General features: G+C 41.1%; 1 protein-coding gene across 5 annotated transcripts in view; it reads left to right on the forward strand.

Annotated features, from left to right (window-relative positions):
- Positions 1-23,730, forward strand: part of LOC138215306 (diacylglycerol kinase beta) — a 127,013-nt gene that overhangs the window by 26,407 nt on the left and 76,876 nt on the right. For 2 of the 5 annotated variants that reach the window (XR_011179718.1, XM_069177391.1), the window contains exons 4-13: positions 3,320-3,340; positions 3,844-3,994; positions 7,927-7,989; positions 8,312-8,578; positions 10,630-10,788; positions 13,005-13,054; positions 13,316-13,390; positions 20,789-20,908; positions 22,391-22,508; positions 22,959-23,047. Coding sequence is in view for 4 of the 5 variants with exons in the window: in XM_069177391.1 (XP_069033492.1) it covers positions 3,320-3,340; positions 3,844-3,994; positions 7,927-7,989; positions 8,312-8,578; positions 10,630-10,788; positions 13,005-13,054; positions 13,316-13,390; positions 20,789-20,908; positions 22,391-22,508; positions 22,959-23,047 (1,113 nt within the window). In the remaining variant the exon portion in view is untranslated. The remainder of the gene's footprint in view (positions 1-3,319; positions 3,341-3,843; positions 3,995-7,926; positions 7,990-8,311; positions 8,579-10,629; positions 10,789-13,004; positions 13,055-13,315; positions 13,391-20,788; positions 20,909-22,390; positions 22,509-22,958; positions 23,048-23,730) is intronic. The other 3 variants (XM_069177393.1, XM_069177392.1, XM_069177394.1) reach the window with 3 other exon arrangements.

Consider the following 23,730-nt stretch of genomic DNA (forward strand, 5'->3'; position numbering starts at 1 on the left):
TTGTGGGGTATTGCATTTACAAGAACAAGACGGATGGATGAAAGGAACGTGAGGTCACAGTGACCATGAACTTTGAACCCTAAAATTGAATCAGTTCATTCATCTTACCAACTAAATCTTTTTGCCAAATTTGAAGAATTTCCATCAAGGAATGCTTGAGAGATCGTGTTGACATGGGACGTATGTACATATGTAAGGGTGGACGGACACCCGGAGAACAGACTGTCTCTGGATGTGGATATCACATGAAGGCATGAAAACAAAACACACTGAAGTTCAATAAAATGCATATTAACAAGCCACAATGCATCTGGGAAAAAATTCCCTTTGGACAGGTGAAAGAAACTCCAGCTGTTTGGCAAGTCCCATCACCAGGAAGAACACCAGCGCTCCTGGAGATCATGGAGCGTGCCTCGGATCTGTGCCGGGAACAATGACATCTCAAGACTGTGAATGTGTCTGAGGAACAGATAATGACTTAAAGTCAAAGCTGAAATCACCCCGAATTGTCACAATTCACAGGAATCAAGGCTCAAACGCACGACACGGAGACGCCAGGTTTAAAGAACTTTACTTGGATCAATGGACAAGGTCCATTAAAAGTACACAGAAGGACAATAATGAGTCAAAAAAAAAAACAAGGTTCATTCCAAACATGAGGGCTTAATACAAGGAAATGGACTTTTCCTGAAGACGACATGAAGAACGTCGGCTCTCTAATGCCGCTGGGCAGATGGGAGGCAGCGAGCAGGGGAGGTGGGCCGGGTGGGAAGGAGGCTAAGACATAGAGAGAAACAGGACAGGAACCACAGGGGGCCTCTGGTGGGCAGAGGAGAGAAACAAGGAACAAACTCAACAGTCGCACCAATGCTGTGAATATCAGGACTGAAGGTGTGGCGTCGGCGACCCGCCAAGGAGCAGCAACTTTAGAGACAGCATCGTACCAGCTGGGCGCTGGTGGTGTGCTGCCGGCGACCCGGCGGGAGACTGTTGGCGTGGAGTAAACCACCTGCTGAAGAGCAGCGACTGATGGTGTCGTCGGTGACCCAGCCTGAGACTGGCAGCGGGACATCGGCGACCCGCCCAGGAGCAGGAAATGGAGATGCCACGTCGGCAATCAAACTGGAAACTGGTGACATGGCCTTGGCGAACTGCCCAGGAGCAGGGAACGGAGATGCGGTACCGGTGACCCAGCCAGAGACCGGCGCCATGGCTTTGACAACCAATCCAGGACCAGGACGTGAGAGACAGGAAGAGACACACGAGGAACAAACCCAACGACAGATAAAGAGACCGACCGAAGAACAAAACATGCGACTGTTCTGTAGTGAGTCCTGATCGGACTGACCGGTGCCGAGCTCTCGGTGAAACAGAAACCTTCCTGGGTTGTTGACAACATGTCGTCAGTCGTACCGTTAACAACTGAATCTCTCACCTTGACAACTTTCTCCTTCTTTTCTTCCAAACGATGCGTCACACTGTTGATTGGTTGTCTGTAACTTGTGATCATCCAACTGCAAGTTATCTCCATGTACAACTCGTAGTTATTATTCTCCTCTAGTTGCAACAGGCCAGTTGCTCCTGATGCCATTTTTAGTACCAGAGAAATAAAACTACTAAAACGTTCTCAGATTTCTGGCATTGACTTTGTACTAAAGTGTTGTTTTTTTGTGACATTCCTAGTATTTAAGTCAAGTTTTTATAATTATTTAATATTTTATTGTTTAATATATTTATTAGTTATTGAAGTTGAAGTTACATCCCATCACTCCCACAGATGCATGTACTGTACGTGGCACAATTAAATTCAGATCTACAATTGCAATGAGAGGGTAGTTAAAAACACAAGACCGCATAACTGTGGCGCCCATAATCACATTAAAGTACACCGTCTCGTGAAATATAGAGATTATACAACAAATTAACATCTAAATAAAACATGTAATCTAAATGTGTTCATATTGTGGAGCAAAATATAGATACAAAAAAATTATATAAAACTTGTTAGTGTGATCTCCGTTTCCATGGCAACACATGGGGTATGACTAACAACTGGAAAACAAGCAGTCCTGTCAGTAGACTCTTATATAACGTATGTAATGTTTCCTACTCCAGGAAGTAGTCGGACCCTTAGCAACCACCTAGCAACAGAGAGGATTTCTAGTCTCCAACTGAATAAATACAGAATATAGAAACACTAAACTGCTCAGCTAGCTCAGTCTGGGTGGAATAAAGATATCTGATGAACAAAGATATCTGATGAACAAAGGTATCTGATGAATAAAGATATCTGTTGAACAAAGATATCTGATGAACAAAGATATCTGATGAACAAAGATATCTGAGGAACAAGGATATCTGATGAACAAAGACATCCATGGACTCCTGTGTTTTTAACATTTTAGCGCCGTGTCATGTGTTCAAACCAAACCGGTCCAGCTAGCCTCCTCTAGGATTGTAAGTGCGTGACTATCCGTGGTGTTACGGTACGGGTGCTCGGAGCGACCAAAAAGGACCAAAAGAGACCCGACTTCACCAAATGGGTCATTTAATAGAACTATAACAAGTAGAAACTACATTATATTACACATTATATGAAACTCTATTCTAATTCTATTTTCCCATTGAGGAGGTGGAGGGATATTTGTAGTGATGAGCAGGGTGTGATGTCATGATGATTTGACCAATCAGATCTCTGGGTCAGAACTACTGGTTGTATAATAAACACGTTTCACTCTCATTAACATATGGCCCACTCAATGCCATATACATCGTAGAGTCCAGTACATTGTGCTAATGATGAATCATCACAAAACACAGAACAAATACAGTCGTAGTGGTTTTCACATCTCAGAGTGGACTATTGGCTCAAAGTGCCATTCTGATTATACATGTTTTCTGTCTGATAACATTTTTAATGATGGAACATGTTTCTCAAAATCTCTGATAAAGAATTATGTAACATTTATGTTCACAGTTGACATACATTATTCATTTTTAACACGTTTGTAGCGTTTGGACATGATTGTGAATATTCATGCTGAATCCAACATGTCGTAAACTTCATGTCTGTAAATTCATGTCAGTCCTAAAGTCTGCTGACTGATGCATTAGTGTTCTGTCATTTTTCCACTATGATGTGTTCCCTACCTGGTGATGCACAGGTTGTTATCATGTCAGCCTGAACAGCATCTTCAGATGTCATCTCACACAAAGCAGCTAACCCTGCTCTTCTTCGACCCACTCCTCCCTCACTCTTTCCTCCTTCCTCCCTTTTTTCTTCCTCCTGCTCCTCCTCATTGTTCCAACTGTTAAACAGAAGCAAGACGTTCTCAACCAAGTAAGCCTCTGCATGCTGTGTGGTGTTTGTGTCCACTGACTGCATGCACATTCTGTCTGCTAACTGAACTCCTCCTCGTCTGCTGATGGTCTGTCACTCTGTCAGAGGGGAAATGGCCGAAGGTCACGGGGTCATCTCATGAGGCTCATGGGAGCATGAACAACATAACATTTTTGTTTTCAGCGCTGCAGCTCAGGAGTGTTAATATACCGTCTTTAGTTGTTTGTATTACATCCTTAACATGTTCATTAACTCTGTTCAGTTCCTACTGTGTGGCGGTCAGTTGACTGGTCTAACTCACACAATGAAACTCATTTAATGACTTTAAACCATATTTCAATTAAGCTGTTACTTTTAAGAAGATATTGACAGACCTTCATTTAATTAATCTTTTGTCAACATTGTGAAAAAATAATTGTCCATCCATGTTTTGATGTAAATGTAATTTCTAAGCGTATCTCAGTAATTCTGTGAACCTGTTCGCTCTTTTCTGTCCCGTGCAGCCCATCGACTACGAGGGCTTCCAGCTCTTCATGGCTACTTATCTGGAGAACGACATCCCAGAAGAGCTGTGTCAGCATCTCTTCACCTCCTTCAAGAGCAAGACGGGAGGTTGTTCTCCAGACCAGTCACCGGCAGGAATGAGCTTACTGGGTAGGCTGCTTGTGTCTTTTCACACCACTGATCACATGCTTTGTGCCATCGGTTATGTTCACCTGGAAACACACTCAGTGGCTGCAGTAATGATGTTGGAGGTGAAGGAGGAGGGCTGGGCTGACTAAACATTGGACCTGGAGACTGGTGTTTATTTCCTGTTTCCTTCAGCAATGAATGTTCCTGTTTATTATAGTATTTATGATAGATGAGGTTCTATGTTTTAACCAAAACCCTGATCTATATCTAAAACTAACTGAGCGGTTTCTGTGCCTAAATTGAATAAAACAGAGGTGATAAAATGCGGTTTCTGCGTTTATTCAGGAAACCATCCGATTGGTTCTATCATGGTTGATCAGCAATGACCATCAACCCAGTGAAAGTCGTTGGTTTTTCAGTTCTTAACACAAATTGCAGACATTCATTGCATATATTAAAGGGAAACAAATTCCCACTTTCAATGTGGATGTCCAACCAATAAAGGGAGTCGATGAAAGCCATACATTCATCAATAAATCATCTGTGCCTTTGAGATGCAGCTGCAAAAGTTGTTGTTCTTCCAGCACCATCGTGTCATATATACAGCGATGTAATTGAAGGCTGGAAGAACGACAGACTTGGATATTTGGCCATGTTGATGAACCACTTTGTAAGAATAGATAAAGTAGAGATGCGACGACAAAGCCTTAACACAGCGCCTACGACCGCAGGAGGCTTTACACTTCACACGTGTGAAACACTGCTGCTGGTTTCTGGCTGGTAAAACCTGTCACCTTCCAGCAGACGACGCTGTGCCACGTTCATGATGTCATACATCAGTTAGGACACATTTGCTATTTTTCTGTCACAGACTGACAGCATCAGGTCAAAGAAAACCTTTTCATTGCTGCTTGTAGCTCTTCAACTGACATATTTACTTCTAGCTTTAATATTTTGAGCAAATAGATTTTCAGAAGAGATTCACAACGACATGAAAGTCAAACGTTGGCCAGTTTCTCTCGTTCCTCTGGAATGTTTTTCAGGTTTACAATCAAAGGTTGCTGTCTGGATTGAAACTCATGCAGCCGGAGAGCTTTTTCACACCGTGGCCATCAACAAGCCAACCTTTCTCTTGTGCTCAAGATCGGAGATGATGCAAGGCGTCGGATTAGTTGGCCTTTTAGAGGTTTAGAGCCACTGCTGATCTCCAACAAAACACTCATGAGAACAATACATTACAGTACTCTGTTTAACTGATATATTATGTCTTAAAAAAACCTCAATTGTTGTTCAGTTATCATAATTTTATCTCAATGACAGAAAAATATTGTGAGATCACGCTGCCTCCTTAGTCTGATTGTCTCTTTGCAAATTTATATTTAAACCATGTCTTTGTGAATACAAAGACATGGTTTAAAACATACAGACATATTAGGCCACCAAAAACTGATGTCTCAAGGACTTCCACCAGAATGAAGCATCTCTTCCTCCCTCCAGACCAGCTGGAGAGAAAATGTGTCTCTAGCAAAGTCCTTGTAAGTAAGAGGCAACAAGTGAAGAGTTGAAATGTGGGCTGCAGCATGAGTGACAAACAGTCCCGGTGTCTCAGTTAAATTAGTTTGTGTCTTTCCAGCTCTGCTTCCACCCAGAGTCCTCGGTCTGTCTGTCATCCTTCATAAACTGCTGCAAATCCATCCTCGTCGTATTATTATTACTCGTTTTCCAAACCAACTTCAAAGCCTTTGATATACAGAACTTGCTTCTAGTTTGCATGCGTGATGGCTTCCTGATACATCCTGTGGTCCTTTGGGAGTTTGATCATCTCTGTGTTCGTACATTTCCACATGTTGCGGTTAAGATTTCCCAGACAACTGTTAACGTTTTTTTAGTGAAAAGCAGAAAATGGCCATCACAATGTTTTAGTGTCCTCAGTAACATCTTCACGTCTTTGCTCCCAACCGGTTCTAATATTTCCAGAAACTCCGCTTCTTACATTTTACAAATATGCACTTTTATTATGTAGGTTTCAAGTCAAAGAAGGAAATATTTGTTATATTATTTGCTATAATTCAAGCTCATTTCCCAGAAACTTGGGATGCTGTGTAAAATGTAAATAAAAAAAATGCAATGATTTGCAAATCATACTCATAAACTCATATTTAATTGAAAATAGACCAGAGACATCATATCAAATGTTGAAACGGAGAAATGTTATTGTTTTATGAAGAATATATGCTCATTTTGAATTTGATGGCAGCAACATGTTTCAAAAAAGTTGGGACAGGATCATGTTTATCACTGTGTTGCATCACTTCTTCTTTTAACAACACTCTGTAAACTCAAATGAGTGCTGATAACAAGCTGGATGGTCCCTCTCCTCTTTAACCTGGAGGATGCAGCGTCCATGATTTCCAAACAGAATCTCAGATTGTGATCCATCAGACCTCAGGACAGTTTTCCACTTCACCTCAGTCCATCTTCAATGATCTCGGTCCAGAGAAGGCGGCGGTGTTTCTGGATCATGTTTCTATCTGGTTTCTTCTTTGGAGAGTTTTAACCTGCATTTGTGGACGCAGCGATGAACTGTGTTCACAGACGATGGTTTTCACAAGTGTTCCTGAGCCCATGCAGTGATTTCCACTCCAGAATAGTGTGTTTTTAATGCAGTGCCGCCTGAGGGCCCGAAGATCACCACCATCCAATATTGGTTTCCAGCCTTGTCCCTTGTATTCAGCGATTTCTCCAGATTCTCTGAATCTTGTAATGATATTATGAACCGTAGACGATGAAATCCACTAATTCTTTGTAGTTTTACGTTGAGGAACATTATTCTTAGATTGTTGAACTATTTTCCCACTGTCTTTCAGAGTGGTGAACCTCTCCCCATCTTCACTGCTGAGAGACTCTGCCTCTCTGAAATCATCTTTTATACCCAGTCATGTTCCTGATCTGTTGCCATGGTAACCTGATTAGTTGTCAGATGTTCCACCAGAGTATTTTTTTCTAGCTTTACACAACTTTTCCAGTCATTTGTTGACCCCGTCCCAACTTTTTTGAGACGTGTTGCTGCCATCAAATTCAAAATAAACATTTTTCATAAAATAATAACATTTCTCCGTTTCAACATTTGAAATGTTATCTTTGTATTTTCAATTAAATATGAGTTTATGTGAAACGTGTGACATACATCCGGCGTGGTGAGACGATACATCTGATATGTGTTTTGCGAGTGGGCGTGGCCGAACGGCTCGCTCGCCGTAACACAGGAAGTTGATGTTTAAGGTCAACGGATGCTTGAAACCTCACGAAACGTGTCACATACATCCGGCTTGGTGAGACGATACGTGTGATATGTGTTTTGTGAGTGGGCGTGGCCAAACGGCTCGCCAGCGCCCCCTGCTGGAGGCAGGAAACGAGACAAAAATAGCAACTTTAAGCGGGTATACGCGGTCCCTCACACGCTGCACGTCGGGGAGACGGCTTCGGGGAGACGGCTTCGGGGAGAGGCGGCTTCAGGGAGGCGGTGCGCCAGAGTGCGAGGGCCCGTACATCACTGCTTGCAGTTTTAATTTATTATTATTATTTGCTATTTTTTTATGTCTGTTGAATAGGTATAGATAAATGCTAACCGCACTTATGCTACTTGGATATTATATCTTGTTTTCTGCTTTCTGACCTGGCATTATCGGCCTCTTTAACCCTGTCCTCAACACATAGTTGAGTTTTCTATTATGTCCACTGATGAGGCAGTAAAACACCAGCTTTGTACTTTTAAATAAGGTTCCAAAAATAGGACTCTTAATTTGATATACTGATTCAAATCATCCACTTTCTGTGAACAGTCTGTTCTTAAACACCATTACATCAGAGCCCTCTTTCTTCCCTGAGGTTAACTCACTGTTGCTGCATCTGCCCCTGTCTGTTTTTTCCCTCCAATCAATGACTGACCACAGACGCCCGTTCGATCGATGCAGGCATCTCTATTCACACCGAAGTGGCCTGTGCCCCCATCACAGGTACCAGAGCAGGGCGACTAGCTTGTATCATGTGGATGATGTCATCTTTATGGGACATTAGTCCTGCTGGCTCCGACCTCCTGCTCCCTTCGTGCTTCTGTGCTGTTGTTGTGTTGATGTGGGTTGTGGTGTGTTGGCCGTGGGTCGGTGGGTATCTGCAGTGTTTTACCTGCTTCCTGTTGCTCTGTGTATCTCAAGTTCATTTCCATTTGGATTGTTGGACAGTTTTTCTGCAGTATTTTTTGAAGTTATTCCTTACAATTAATCAACATTTATTAGCCCCCTCTGCCCACACTGTCTCTTTCCGTGTTTGCACCAACAGGGATGAACGGGAAAAGCATCATGTCTGCGATGGGCCGACACACGCCGGAGCTCTCCGGTGTGGTGATGAGCCCGGCAGGTTCAGGAGTCACCACCTCTCCTGGTTCATCTCGCTCCTCCTCACAGCGTTCGGGGGCCGGGGCCAACACGCCAGGGGGGCCCCACAGATTGCCCTGCGTCCAGGTCAGAGCCTCCGAGGGCAGCAGCAACGCCCTGACACCCAACGCTGGCCCTGCCAGGCCATCCGTCTCCCCCAAACTCTCCCCAGGTGAGGTCACAAACACACAACGCTGTTTTCAGACAGCTGACAGGTTTGTCCAGCTTGGATGTTAAAATGAGCGTTTATAAAAAGACGAGTATCAGTAAGACCCTGATATTCGTCTGTTGCTCAGCTGCCTTGGAGATGGTGAAGTTGTCCCATGACAGAACAGAATTTTATCATGTGCTAATTTTTTATTTGTCACTTCATTTATTTTGTATTTAATTAAACTATTATTTTTTACTTTTATTTGTGGCTAAAGTTAATTAATTTAGGTTTAAAAAATGATAATGAGGTTAAAGAGTAAATATAGGACACAGACATACGAGGGTAGAGTGATATATTTCTCAGACAAATTCTCTACATGGAGCAGAGAGATAAAACCCTGATGAGGAACTGGTCCAAACTTCATCTCTGGATCATCATCATGTGAGTTCTGGTGTTGGTTCAGAGTTCTAGTTCTGATTTCTCCGTGAACATGACCAGAGGCTTCACGTCAGGTTTACTATCAAACTCTGGAAATCATCAACGGAGACTCTGACGATGCTTCAGGAGGTCTGAGACCACGAAGACACCTGGAGACGTGTTCTTAGAGACGTTCAGGACGTCTCCGTCCAACTCTGGAAGAAGAGCATCAGGAGAACCAGCTGGTTTTCTTTGAGGGTTGGAGTGAAACCACGGAGCTCTGCTGGACCTTCTGAGACATCCAAGGACACACGGTCACTTCTAATGACCCAAACTGTGTCGCCATGGCAACAGGGTTCTCCAACACGACAACACAATCGTAGCTCCTCACCAGGTTGGTCTCCATTAGACTTCTCTCTGTTCACCAGAAAGTTTTCTCAAACTTTGATGTTCGCTCTGTGATAACGAGACGTACCTACACAGCAGAACACTGCTTACAAACACGCAGGAACTGATGATGATGAGGAGATGAAACATACCAGTTACTCGTCAGGGTTTTATCTTCCTGCTGCTCCATGTAGAGCAGTAGTCTCTGCACTTATTGATTTAGCCACGTATTTAAAGATTATGACTTAACATTACCAGACAGTGGGATGCATAATGTTTACAAACAAACCTGGAAACCTTTGGGAGCCGTAACAAATCAGATTCATATTATATGATATGTTACAGCTTCAACAATGTAATTTGCCATTTTTGTATTGCAGCATATTGTTACACATATTGTTACACGCCTATTTATAAAATCTTAAATGAAGTCAAATATGTTGCCTCTGAGTGTGCAACCTTTTGTAATAGGGCTTCAAAGCGCGTGAAAGGTTTCATAGAAGTTCCTGCTGGTGTGAAAAGTGTTTGGAAGGTAAAAAGTGAAGACACCTACTTAATAAAGTCTGATGTACGCTACATTTTTAAAAGTCATGAGTAAAAGAAACAAAATACGAGATTTGATTTGAGCGCTTTGCAATGTGGCATTTATTTAACTTGAACATTACCCGTTCCATTTAGTTTAGTCACATATTGTTTTGTTGAGCCGCCGGTGACATCACCGCCCTTCATCTGTGCTGTAAATAGTGTTCTGTCAACCAGTTCTCCTGTTTGAACTCTACCCGCTGCACTGGGATCAGTGTTACATTGAACAGTCAAACTAGTGAGTACATATATAATTTACTGGTGCTGATATAACCAGTAGTTCTGACCCAGAGATGTGATTGGTCAAATCATCATGACATCACACCCTGCTCATCACTACAAATATCTCGCCCTCCACCTCCTCAATGGGAAAATAGAATTAGAATAGAGTTTCATATAATATGTAATATAATGTAGTTTCTACTTGTTCTAGGTCTATTAAATGACCCATTTGGTGAAGTCGGGTCTCTTTTGGTCCTTTTTGGTCGCTCCGAGCACCCATACCGTAACACCACGGATAGTTACGCACTTACAATCCTTAATGACCTTAAAACACACCCTCTCATGTAATATTGGCTAATTATACTCTGTTTGTTTCACTCATTGTACCGGAGGAACCAGCGCGGTGGAGGAAGAGTTGATGGGTAGTATGAGTAGTATTGAATATTTGTGTTGTACACCAACAGATAGTAGCCACTCTGAGAAGCATTTGTCACTGCGGAGGAGCTCTTCGCCCCAGAAAGCCTCTTCATCGCCATTGCCATCGCCTCAGGTGGTCTTCCTCAAGGACATCGTGTGCTACCTGTCCCTGCTGGAGAGGGGGACACCAGAGGACAAGCTGGAGTGTGAGTGATATAGGCGGAGCTGTCATATGTGATGTGTGTCTTGTTCAGGCCTCTGATACCTCTGAATAAGGCCACTCAGGGTGACAGCAAGAGTAAGAAGGCTGTCCCCTCCCGTCCTGGCAGGGTCCCTTCAGGTTCCCTCCTGGGTCCCTCCAGGTTCCCTCCAGGGTCTCTCCACAGTCCCTCCAGGGTCCCTCCACGGTCCCTCCAGGGTCCCTCCAGGTTCCCTCCAGGTGCCCTCCACGGTCCCTCCAGGTTCCCTCCAGGGTGCCTCCAGGGTGCCTCCAGGGTCTCTCCACAGTCCCTCCAGGGTCCCTCCACGGTCCCTCCAGGGTCCCTCCAGGTTCCCTCCAGGTGCCCTCCACGGTCCCTCCAGGTTCCCTCCAGGGTGCCTCCAGGGTGCCTCCAGGGTGCCTCTAGGGTCCATCCAGGGCCGCCGGGCGCTGACATGACCAGGCTGATCTCTGTACACGGGCCCCTGCGTCCTGGTACTGAAGTAGCACCCTGCACATATTTACCCCAGTGGCCACCGGGGGAGAGAGAGAGAGAGAGAGAGAGAGAGAGAGAGATAGATAGATAGATAGTTACTTACTTAATGAATCCCCAAGGGGACATTTTTTTCGCTACAGCAGCATTATAGATACAGGAAAGAAATACAATAACAGTAAAAAATATATAATATAAAAATGCAAGGTGTATACAATAAATAGAATAAAATAAAATAGAATAATTAAAATAAATTAAAACTAACTAAACAATAGTGCAACCATCTCCTGTATCGGGAATGATCTCCTGTATCTGTCCTTGTGACAGCGGAGCTGGATGAGTCTTTTGGAGAACGTCCTCCTCTGCCCCTGCAGCAGGTGGAGAGGGTGGTCAGGATTATCCAATATGGATAATAGTTTCCTCAGCGTCCTCCTCTCCACCACCTTTTCCAGACTGTCCAGTTTGCAGCCAATAATGGAGCCGGCCTTCTTAACCAGTTTGTTAAGTCTGTTGGTGTCTCCGGCTCCAATGCTCACCCTCCCTCCCCCCCACCTCTCCCCCCCAGCAGACTACTAGAAGTACAGTTCACTGGCCACAACAGATGGTAGAACATCTCCAACATCTCGCTGCACACATTGAAGGATCAAAGTTTCCTCAAGAAAAAGAGTCGACTCATCCCCTTCTTGCAGACAGCGTTGATGTTGGTCTTCCAGTTCAATCTGTTGTCATGGAGACACCAGGTACTTGTACTCCTCCACCATGTCCACCTCCTCTCCCAGAACTCTCAGCGGTTGTGGAGCCGTCGTTTTCCTCCTGAAGTCGACCACCATCTCTCTGGTCTTGGCCACGTTCAGGAGGAGGTGATTTCTACCCGCCCACTCCCCAAAGTCCTCCACTACTGTCCTGTACTCCTCCTCCCATCCATCCTTTATACACCGTCCACTGACTCCTCCTCCCGTCCATCCCTTATACACCGTCCACTGCAGAGTCATCAGAGAACGTCTGCAGATGTCTTGACTCTGAGTTGTACTGGAAGTCAGTGGTGTAGAAGGTGAACAGGAAGGAGACAGAACAGTTCCCTGAGGAGCTCCAGTACCACTGACCACCGTATCAGACAGCACACTGCCCAGACGGACAAACTGTGGTCTGCCTGTCAGGTAGTCAGTGATCCAGGAGACGGTGGACGTGTCCACCCTCACCACCCGCAGTTTCTCGCACAGCAGCAGTGGTTGGATGGTGTTGAATGCACTGGAGAAATCAAAGTGATTCTCACAGAGTCACCGGTTCCATCCAGGTGAGACTGAGCTCGTTGCAGCAGGTAGATGATGGCATCGTCCACTCCCACATGAGGCTGGTACGCAAATTGCAGAGGGTCCAGTGAAGATTTCACCAGCGGTCTGAGGTGGGCCAAGACCAGCCTCTCCAGCACCTTCATCACGAGATGTGAGGGCAACCGGTCGGTAGTCGTTGAGGCCGGATTGAGTCGTCTTCTTACGGACAGGAACCAGGCAGGACGTCTTCCACAGCACCGGGACCTCCTCCTGCTTCAGGCTCAGGTTGAAGAGGTGTTGTAGGACCTCAGCCAGCTGGACGGCGCAGGTCTTCAGGACCCCGGGGCTGATGCCGTCAGGTCCTGCAGCCTTGCAGAGAGTCCAAGAGTCCAAGAGTTCATGTCACAGCGTCAGACAAATACTAACTTCATGGATCTCTGTTGTCTCTTCTTCCTCTAGTCATGTTCCGGCTGTATGATACCGACGGTAACGGCGTTCTGGACAGTTCGGTGAGTAGACCGTCTTCGCTGTCCGTCATTCTCTGTGTTTGGCCCCTCTCTTCGCCCGTTACAGCCGAGCATTTCCACCAGCTCACTCGTAATGGAGGATTTCAGTTTAATTTCATGTCCTCAGGTGATCACATAAACAGAGGAATACAGGAAAAGACTCTTTTCTTTTCCATGTTTAAAATGCATCAAGTGTCATGCTGGAAGGTGAAGCTTCGGTTTCCATCTCTTGGTCCTGTAAGGTGTGTTTTTTTCTCTTTGTAGGAGCTGGATCGCATCATTAATCAGATGGTGCATGTTGCAGAGTATCTGGAGTGGGATTCAACAGAACTGCGACCGGTGAGTAAACACACTCAACTGCAATAAAGTCTGACGCAAAACAGAAGGAGAAACACAAACAAGCCACTCTGTGAAGGTTTTATCTTTATTTCCTCTCGCTTAATGGCAGCAGAAAACCTCAAGTGCCTCCCAGAGAGTGTACTTTCGTTCCAAAGAGAGTAAAAGAACAACATTGGGACGTTTGTTCTATCCAAGATCATTTTCATTTAGTGTTTCAAATAATTTCCAGTTTATCTCTTGTTTCTGTCTGTATCTTGAGTTTATTGTTCTTTTAAAAAATAATGTGCAATACTTGCACCACCTATCGCTAGAACCTAGTTCTGTTGGAGGTTTCTTCTGTTAAAAGAGAGTTTTTCTTTCCTTCTGTTGGAGGTTTCTTCTGTTAAAAGAGAGGTTTTACTTCCTTCTGTTGGAGGTTTCTTCTGTTAAAAGAGAGGTTTTACTTCCTTCTGTTGGAGGTTTCTTCTGTTAAAAGAGAGTTTTTCTTTCCTTCTGTTGGAGGTTTCTTCTGTTAAAAGAGAGGTTTTACTTCCTTCTGTTGGAGGTTTCTTCAGTTAAAAGAGTTTTTCCTTCTGTTGGAGGTTTCTTCTGTTAAAAGAGAGTTTTTTCTTCTGTTGGAGGTTTCTTCTAGTAAAAGAGAGTTTTTCTTTCCTTCTGTTGGAGGTTTCTTCCGTTGAAAGAGAGTTTTTCCTTCTGTTGGAGGCCTCTTCTGTTAAAAGAGAGGTTTTCCTTCTGTTGGCGTTTTCTTCTGTTAAAAGAGAGTTTTTCTTTCCTTCTGTTGGAGGTTTCTTCTGTTAAAAGAGAGTTTTTCCTTCTGTTGGAGATTTCTTCTGTTAAAAAAGAGGTTTTCCTTCTTTTGGAGGTTTCTTCTGTTAAAAGAGAGTTTTTATTTCCTTCTGTTGGAGATTTCTTCTTGTTAAAAGAGAGTTTTTCTTTCTGTTGGAGGTTTCTTCCGTGAAAAGAGAATTTTTCTTTCTATTGGAGGCCTCTTCTTTTAAAAGGGAGGTTTTACTTCCTTCTGTTGGAGGTTTCTTCTTGTTAAAAGAGAGGTTTTCCTTCTGTTGGAGGTTTCTTCTGTTAAAACAGAGTTTTTCCTTCTGTTGGAGGTTTCTTCTGTGAAAAGAGAATTTTTCCTTCCTTCTGTTGGAGGTTTCTTCTGTTAAAAGAGAGTTTTTCATTCTGTTGGAGGTTTCTTCTGTTAAAACAGAGGTTTTCCTTCTGTTGGAGGTTTCTTCTGTTAAAACAGAGGTTTTCCTTCCTTCTGTTGGAGGTTTCTTCTGTGAAAAGAGAATTTTTCCTTCCTTCTGTTGGAGGTTTCTTCTGTTAAAAGAGAGTTTTTCCTTCTGTTGGAGGTTTCTTCTGTGAAAAGAGAATTTTTCCTTCCTTCTGTTGGAGGTTTCTTCTGTTAAAAGAGAGTTTTTCCTTCTGTTGGAGGTTTTTTCTGTTAAAAGAGAGATTTCAATTCCTTCTGTTGGAGGTTTCTTCTGTTAAAAGAGAGATTTCAATTCCTTCTGTTGGAGGTTTCTTCTGTGAAAAGAGAATTTTTCCTTCCTTCTGTTGGAGGTTTCTTCTGTTAAAAGAGAGTTTTTCCTTCTGTTGGAGGTTTCTTCTGTGAAAAGAGAATTTTTCCTTCCTTCTGTTGGAGGTTTCTTCTGTTAAAAGAGAGTTTTTCCTTCTGTTGGAGGTTTTTTCTGTTAAAAGAGAGATTTCAATTCCTTCTGTTGGAGGTTTCTTCTGTTAAAAGAGAGTTTTTCCTTCTGTTGGAGGTTTCTTCTGTTAAAACAGAGGTTTTTCCTTCTGTTGGAAGTTTCTTCTTGTTAAAAGAGAGTTTTTCTTTCCTTCTGTTGGAGGTTTCTTCTGTTAAAAGAGAGTTTTTCCTTCTGTTGGAGGTTTCTTCTGTTAAAACAGAGGTTTTCCTTCCTTCTGTTGGAGGTTTCTTCTGTGAAAAGAGAATTTTTCCTTCCTTCTGTTGGAGGTTTCTTCTGTTAAAAGAGAGTTTTTCATTCTGTTGGAGGTTTCTTCTGTTAAAACAGAGGTTTTCCTTCTATTGGAAGTTTCTTCTCGTTAAAAAAGAGTCTTTCTTTCCTTCTGTTGGAGGTTTCTTCTGTTAAAAGAGAGTTTTTCCTTCTGTTGGAGGTTTCTTCTGTGAAAAGAGAATTTTTCCTTCCTTCTGTTGGAGGTTTCTTCTGTTAAAAGAGAGTTTTTCCTTCTGTTGGATGTTTCTTCTGTGAAAAGAGAATTTTTCCTTCCTTCTGTTGGAGGTTTCTTCTGTTAAAATATAGGTTTTCCTTACTTCTGTTGGAGGTTTCTTCTGTGAAAAGAGAATTTTTCCTTCCTTCTGTTGGAGGTTTCTTCTGTTAAAAGAGAGTTTTTCATTCTGTTGGAGGTTTCTTCTGTTAAAAGAGAGTTTTTCTTTCTGTTGGAGGTTTCTTCTGTTAAAAGAGAGGTTTTACTTCCTTCTGCTGTCGGTTTCTTCTTGTTAAAAGAGAGTTTTTCCTTCCTTCTGTTGGAGGTTTCTTCTGTTAAAAGAGAGTTTTTCCTTCTGTTGGAGGTTTCTTCTGTTAAAAGAGAGGTTTTACTTCTGTTGGAGGTTTCTTCATTTTAAAAGAGAGTTCTTCCTTCGGTTGGAGGTTTCTTCTGTTAAAAGAGAGTTTTTCTTTCCTTCTGTTGGAGGTTTCTTCTGTTAAAAGAGAGTTTTTCCTTCTGTTGGAGGTTTCTTCTGTTAAAAAAGAGGTTTTCCTTCTTTTGGAGGTTTCTTCTGTGAAAAGAGAATTTTTCCTTCCTTCTGTTTGAGGTTTCGTCTGTTAAAAGAGAGTTTTTCCTTCTGTTGGAGGTTTCTTCTGTTAAAAAAGAGGTTTTCCTTCTTTTGGAGGTTTCTTCTGTTAAAAGAGAGTTTTTATTTTCTTCTGTTGGAGGTTTCTTCTTGTTAAAAGAGAGGTTTTCCTTCTGTTGGAAGTTTCTTCTTGTTAAAAGAGAGTTTTTCTTTCTGTTGGAGGTTTCTTCTGTGAAAAGAGAATTTTTCCTTCCTTCTGTTTGAGGTTTCTTCTTGTTAAAAGAGAGATTTTCCTTCTGTTGGAGGTTTCTTCTGTGAAAGAGAGTTTTTCCTTTTGTTGGATGTTTATTCTGTTAAAGAGAGTTCTTCCTTCTTTTGGAGGTTTCTTCTGTTAAAGATAGTTGTTCCTTACTTCTGTTGGAGGTTTCTTCTTGTTAAAAGAGAGGTTTTCCTTCTGTTGGAAGTTTCTTCTTGTTAAAAGAGAGTTTTTCTTTCTGTTGGAGGTTTCTTCCGTGAAAAGAGAATTTTTCCTTCTACTTGAGGCCTCTTCTGTTGAAAGAGTTTTTCTTTCTGTTGGAGGTTTCTTCTGTTAAAAGAGAGGTTTTACTTCCTTCTGTTGTCGGTTTCTTCTTGTTAAAAGAGAGTTTTTCCTTCCTTCTGTTGGAGGTTTCTTCTGTTAAAAGACAGTTTTTTCTTCTGTTGGAGGTTTCTTCTGTTAAAAGATAGTTTTTCCTTCTGTTGGAGGTTTCTTCTGTTAAAAGAGAGGTTTTACTTCTGTCGGAGGTTTCTTCATTTTAAAAGAGAGTTCTTCCTTCTGTTGGAGGTTTCTTCTGTTAAAAGACAGTTTTTCCTTCTGTTGAAGGTTTCTTCTGTTAAAAGAGAGGTTTTACTTCCTTCTGTTGGAGGTTTCTTCTGTTAAAAGAGAGTTTTTCCTTCTGTTGAAGGTTTCTTCTTGTTAAAAGAGAGTTTTTCCTTCCTTCTGTTGGAGGTTTCTTCTGTTAAAAGAGAGTTTTTTCTTCTGTTGGAGGTTTCTTCTGGTAAAAGAGAGTTTTTCTTTCCTTCTGTTGGAGGTTTCTTCTGTTAAAATATAGGTTTTCCTTCCTTCTGTTGGAGGTTTCTTCTGTGAAAAGAGAATTTTTCCTACCTTCTGTTGGAGGTTTCTTCTGTTAAAAGAGAGTTTTTCATTCTGTTGGAGGTTTCTTCTGTTAAAACAGAGGTTTTCCTTCTGTTGGAAGTTTCTTCTTGTTAAAAAAGAGTGTTTCTTTCCTTCTGTTGGAGGTTTCTTCTGTTAAAAGAGAGTTTTTCCTTCTGTTGGAGGTTTCTTCTGTGAAAAGAGAATTTTTCCTTCCTTCTGTTGGAGGTTTCTTCTGTTAAAAGAGAGTTTTTCCTTCTGTTGAAGGTTTCTTCTTGTTAAAAGAGTTTTTCCTTCCTTCTGTTGGAGGTTTCTTCTGTTAAAAGAGAGTTTTTTCTTCTGTTGGAGGTTTCTTCTGGTAAAAGAGAGTTTTTCTTTCCTTCTGTTGGAGGTTTCTTCTGTTAAAATATAGGTTTTCCTTCCTTCTGTTGGAGGTTTCTTCTGTGAAAAGAGAATTTTTCCTACCTTCTGTTGGAGGTTTCTTCTGTTAAAAGAGAGTTTTTCATTCTGTTGGAGGTTTCTTCTGTTAAAACAGAGGTTTTCCTTCTGTTGGAAGTTTCTTCTTGTTAAAAAAGAGTGTTTCTTTCCTTCTGTTGGAGGTTTCTTCTGTTAAAAGAGAGTTTTTCCTTCTGTTGGAGGTTTCTTCTGTGAAAAGAGAATTTTTCCTTCCTTCTGTTGGAGGTTTCTTCTGTTAAAAGAGAGTTTTTCCTTCTGTTGGAGGTTTTTTCTGTTAAAAGAGAGATTTCAATTCCTTCTGTTGGAGGTTTCTTCTGTTAAAAGAGATTTTTTCCTTCTGTTGGAGGTTTCTTCTGTGAAAAGAGAATTTTTCCTTCCTTCTGTTGGAGGTTTCTTCTGTTAAAAGAGAGTTTTTCCTTCTGTTGGAGGTTTCTTCTGTTAAAACAGAGGTTTTTCCTTCTGTTGGAAGTTTCTTCTTGTTAAAAGAGAGTTTTTCTTTCCTTCTGTTGGAGGTTTCTTCTGTTAAAAGAGAGTTTTTCCTTCTGTTGGAGGTTTCTTCTGTTAAAACAGAGGTTTTCCTTCCTTCTGTTGGAGGTTTCTTCTGTGAAAAGAGAATTTTTCCTTCCTTCTGTTGGAGGTTTCTTCTGTTAAAAGAGAGTTTTTCCTTCTGTTGGAGGTTTCTTCTGTGAAAAGAGAATTTTTCCTTCCTTCTGTTGGAGGTTTCTTCTGTTAAAAGAGAGTTTTTCCTTCTGTTGGAGGTTTTTTCTGTTAAAAGAGAGATTTCAATTCCTTCTGTTGGAGGTTTCTTCTGTTAAAAGAGAGATTTCAATTCCTTCTGTTGGAGGTTTCTTCTGTGAAAAGAGAATTTTTCCTTCCTTCTGTTGGAGGTTTCTTCTGTTAAAAGAGAGTTTTTCCTTCTGTTGGAGGTTTCTTCTGTGAAAAGAGAATTTTTCCTTCCTTCTGTTGGAGGTTTCTTCTGTTAAAAGAGAGTTTTTCCTTCTGTTGGAGGTTTTTTCTGTTAAAAGAGAGATTTCAATTCCTTCTGTTGGAGGTTTCTTCTGTTAAAAGAGAGTTTTTCCTTCTGTTGGAGGTTTCTTCTGTTAAAACAGAGGTTTTTCCTTCTGTTGGAAGTTTCTTCTTGTTAAAAGAGAGTTTTTCTTTCCTTCTGTTGGAGGTTTCTTCTGTTAAAAGAGAGTTTTTCCTTCTGTTGGAGGTTTCTTCTGTTAAAACAGAGGTTTTCCTTCCTTCTGTTGGAGGTTTCTTCTGTGAAAAGAGAATTTTTCCTTCCTTCTGTTGGAGGTTTCTTCTGTTAAAAGAGAGTTTTTCATTCTGTTGGAGGTTTCTTCTGTTAAAACAGAGGTTTTCCTTCTATTGGAAGTTTCTTCTCGTTAAAAAAGAGTCTTTCTTTCCTTCTGTTGGAGGTTTCTTCTGTTAAAAGAGAGTTTTTCCTTCTGTTGGAGGTTTCTTCTGTGAAAAGAGAATTTTTCCTTCCTTCTGTTGGAGGTTTCTTCTGTTAAAAGAGAGTTTTTCCTTCTGTTGGATGTTTCTTCTGTGAAAAGAGAATTTTTCCTTCCTTCTGTTGGAGGTTTCTTCTGTTAAAATATAGGTTTTCCTTACTTCTGTTGGAGGTTTCTTCTGTGAAAAGAGAATTTTTCCTTCCTTCTGTTGGAGGTTTCTTCTGTTAAAAGAGAGTTTTTCATTCTGTTGGAGGTTTCTTCTGTTAAAAGAGAGTTTTTCTTTCTGTTGGAGGTTTCTTCTGTTAAAAGAGAGGTTTTACTTCCTTCTGCTGTCGGTTTCTTCTTGTTAAAAGAGAGTTTTTCCTTCCTTCTGTTGGAGGTTTCTTCTGTTAAAAGAGAGTTTTTCCTTCTGTTGGAGGTTTCTTCTGTTAAAAGAGAGGTTTTACTTCTGTTGGAGGTTTCTTCATTTTAAAAGAGAGTTCTTCCTTCGGTTGGAGGTTTCTTCTGTTAAAAGAGAGTTTTTCTTTCCTTCTGTTGGAGGTTTCTTCTGTTAAAAGAGAGTTTTTCCTTCTGTTGGAGGTTTCTTCTGTTAAAAAAGAGGTTTTCCTTCTTTTGGAGGTTTCTTCTGTGAAAAGAGAATTTTTCCTTCCTTCTGTTTGAGGTTTCGTCTGTTAAAAGAGAGTTTTTCCTTCTGTTGGAGGTTTCTTCTGTTAAAAAAGAGGTTTTCCTTCTTTTGGAGGTTTCTTCTGTTAAAAGAGAGTTTTTATTTTCTTCTGTTGGAGGTTTCTTCTTGTTAAAAGAGAGGTTTTCCTTCTGTTGGAAGTTTCTTCTTGTTAAAAGAGAGTTTTTCTTTCTGTTGGAGGTTTCTTCTGTGAAAAGAGAATTTTTCCTTCCTTCTGTTTGAGGTTTCTTCTTGTTAAAAGAGAGATTTTCCTTCTGTTGGAGGTTTCTTCTGTGAAAGAGAGTTTTTCCTTTTGTTGGATGTTTATTCTGTTAAAGAGAGTTCTTCCTTCTTTTGGAGGTTTCTTCTGTTAAAGATAGTTGTTCCTTACTTCTGTTGGAGGTTTCTTCATGTTAAAAGAGAGTTTTTTTCTTCTGTATGAGGTTTCTTCAAATTGACTCCACAACTGTCTAAAGGAAAACTTTGTAAATTGAAATAAGGTACTTTGTTATTAGCTTAAGCAATTGGGTTATTTTTCGTGGGGAAAAAAACACGGTCCAAGCTTCTCAAATTCTGTAATTTTGTGCCTTTCTTTAATGATGTCATGAATTTGATTTTATTTAAATAATTTTGAGCTTCGTCAGGATCTCACGGTAACTCACTTTGTTTACAAGCCAAACTGTTAGTTAGTAATCAACAGAATAATCACAACTAAAATAGTGATATTTTGCTCTACCTGAACCAAAAGCAGTTACCCAATGTCAGAATATATCTCAGTATGAGTCACAGCACATGCTTTCCTGCATTGTATATCTACCTTATGGAACAAATAATAATACTGCAGCCTGTGATTTTTCTGTCGAGGTAAACCGACACAGTTTGTGCCTTTGTTGAAAGACATTTATCTGTGTCACTTCAGATTCTGAGGGAGATGATGGAAGAGATCGACTTTGACCGAGACGGGACGGTCACACTGGAGGAGTGGATCAGAGGAGGCCTCACCACCATCCCTTTACTGGTCCTGCTAGGCATGGATACGGTACGTGTGTGCATGACTAACATCTGTTTTTAAGTGTATTTTTGTTTTTTTCAAAGTTCAGTTACTCAAAATTTACTTATCAGTCCCACCAGGAGTTTTTGTGATTATTGCGGTCAAAAATGTTGGATTTTGCATCTGATTTTCTTAAGAATTGTGATTTAATTTGTGAAGTTTTAAGTGAGTTTTTTGCATAAAATTGCAGGAATTTGAAAAAAATTGCAAGTCGGGAAAGAAAAGTGTGACTTTTTATTTTATTTGTTTTTTTAAGCACTTACTGATAAAGGTATAAATCTGTAATCACTTCCTGTGATAATAATCCTGCTGCACATCAGAAATATTTTAGTTCTAATCTTTTTATTTATGTATTTATTGAACTTAGAGAACCGTGGAGATAAAAGTTCCTAAAAGGTCCTAAAAGCTGCGTATGTTTCCAGAACAGACCGTTCATGTTCATTCAACACATAGACCTGCTGGATGAAACAAATAAAGAGACGTCTCTGACAACTGGACGTGTGGATAAAACTCATTTTACATCCAGTAATATGGAATCACTTCCTTTGATCACAAACATTTAATCACATCATTTTAATGTGAAGACCCACAAACCCCGTCACTTCCTGTTTCTCCTCTTGTTCCTGTTCCTCCAGTGAACAGAGTTTTATTTGGAGATGAAAACATGAGCATAGACTTTCTGGTTGGAAATGAGGAGTTATTATTGTTAATAAAGTGAGGTTTTTTTTTAAGATTTACTTTATGCCGTAATATTTTCAGCACAGCTTCTGCTGACGACATTTTTCTAAGAAAAATCATGATAATTTTGCAAAATTGCAAGTTTGCTTTAATTTACGTTATTTCCAGATTTCGTGGAGGGACTGACTTATGGAAATGTAAAACATTATCTCCAAAACTAGTTCCTTTGTGCCACAGAATTTTTACAAATCCTATTTTGATCTGATCAGAACTCAAATGACACTTCATTTTTAAGGCTGATGCTAATATTGATATTGAATGTTTTACCCCTTAATGTACACTTTTCCACTTTTGTTGTCCCTTTGTTTCAAGGTTTTCGAAGTCATCTTATTCCTCACAGAATGACAGTATCATCTCGTTCCAACTCCTTTAAATACAACCCCATTTCCTAAAAAGATTTGGGACGCTTTTACAATGTAAATATAAACAGAATGGTATTTGTTAATCATGTAAACCCAGATTTAATTGAAAATAAACCAAAGACAACATATCAAATGTTGAAACTGAGAAATTGTACCGACAATGACGTTAAAGCAAATCCTCTCATGTAATATTGCTTCATTGAGAGATGGAGTTTTCCCTTTAAAAGTGTGGCTTCCAATCCAATGCTGCGTTCCATTGAAACCGGAAGGTGGCGCTAGGAATGACATCACAGCCCAGTTGATCGTGTTCCAGTAAAACAAGTCAGAAAACCCAAATTAAAGGTGTAATCTACCATTCGATGTCTTGCAGAACGTTCAGGAAGACGGGCAACATGTTTGGCGTCTGAAGCACTTCAACAAACCAGCCTACTGTAACTTCTGCCACACGATGCTGCTGGGAGTCCGTAAGCAGGGCCTCTGTTGCTCCTGTGAGTCTCCACCGTGTCCACCTGTTGGTCTGTTTCCTGGTGTCCATTATTCTCCTCTTCGGACCGCCTCCTCTCTCAGTCTCAGTCATTCCTCATCTGTTCTTTACTTCCTGCAGCTGGCTCTAATTTAAGGTTGTTTTATTTGTGCATATGAGCGTCTCAGTCTGAGTTGTTTTCAGTTAAACGTCCCCACAGCCATCACCAAAAATTACATGAACGGTGTCATCATGTGTAATTTCATTATTGATTGAGTTCTCTCCACTTTCTAGAGCTGATTTTATTACTGTTCAATGCAAATATTCACTTATCGTCTGAAATGATCTGCGATGCCGTCAACTTTCTAGTAAATTCTCCGTCAGTCATGTTTTAGTTTGCCAAACATTTCTGAAGCTTGTAGTATAAATGATGTAACAATTCCACAAACTGTTGTCTCATGCTGTTTTCCTTTAGTGTGCAAGTACACGGTTCATGAACGCTGCGTGTCCAAAGACATCGCTGCCTGCATCAGCACATACGCCAAGTCACGGAGACACACCAACGTAAGTACCAACACGTCTCATGGGAGCGTTCAGCCTACACATGATAACACGGACTGATGCTGCAGGCTAATGGGACACCGACCAGTAGGGGGCGATATTGTTAGGACTTTATCCATTCTGATACTTCTCTCCAGAAATTGGTACAAAAAATAAATACATTACAACTAAACGATGTGACAAAATTCAACAATTATTTTATTAGTAAACTTTCTTATTGATTCAAAACCATATTGACACTCTGAATGATTCTCGTTGGTTTATTTTAAGAGAAAAAACATCATTTTGGAGTGGTTTACCTGCAGCCCCCAAATCACTGAATGATTGATCCGCCCACATCACTAATGCTCCGCCCACAGCACTGAATGAATGATCCACCCACATAAATAATGCTCCTCCCACATCATTAATGCTCCGCCCACATCACTGAATGATTGACCTGCCCACATAATTAATGATCTGCTCACATCATTAATGCTCCGCCCACCTCATTAATGCCCCGCACACACCATTTATGCTCCTCCCACATCACCAATGCCCCTCCCACAACATTAATGATCCGCCCACATCATGAATGCTCCGCCCACATCACTAATGTCCCGCCCACATCACTGAATGATTGATCTGCCCATGTCACTAATGCTCCTCCCACATATTAATGATCCACTCACATCATTAATGCTGCG

This window comes from Embiotoca jacksoni, unplaced genomic scaffold (assembly GCF_022577435.1).
Source record: "Embiotoca jacksoni isolate LCO1_2020_lvr unplaced genomic scaffold, fEmbJac1.0.p SCAF_72, whole genome shotgun sequence".
NCBI classification, from domain to species: domain Eukaryota; kingdom Metazoa; phylum Chordata; class Actinopteri; family Embiotocidae; genus Embiotoca; species Embiotoca jacksoni.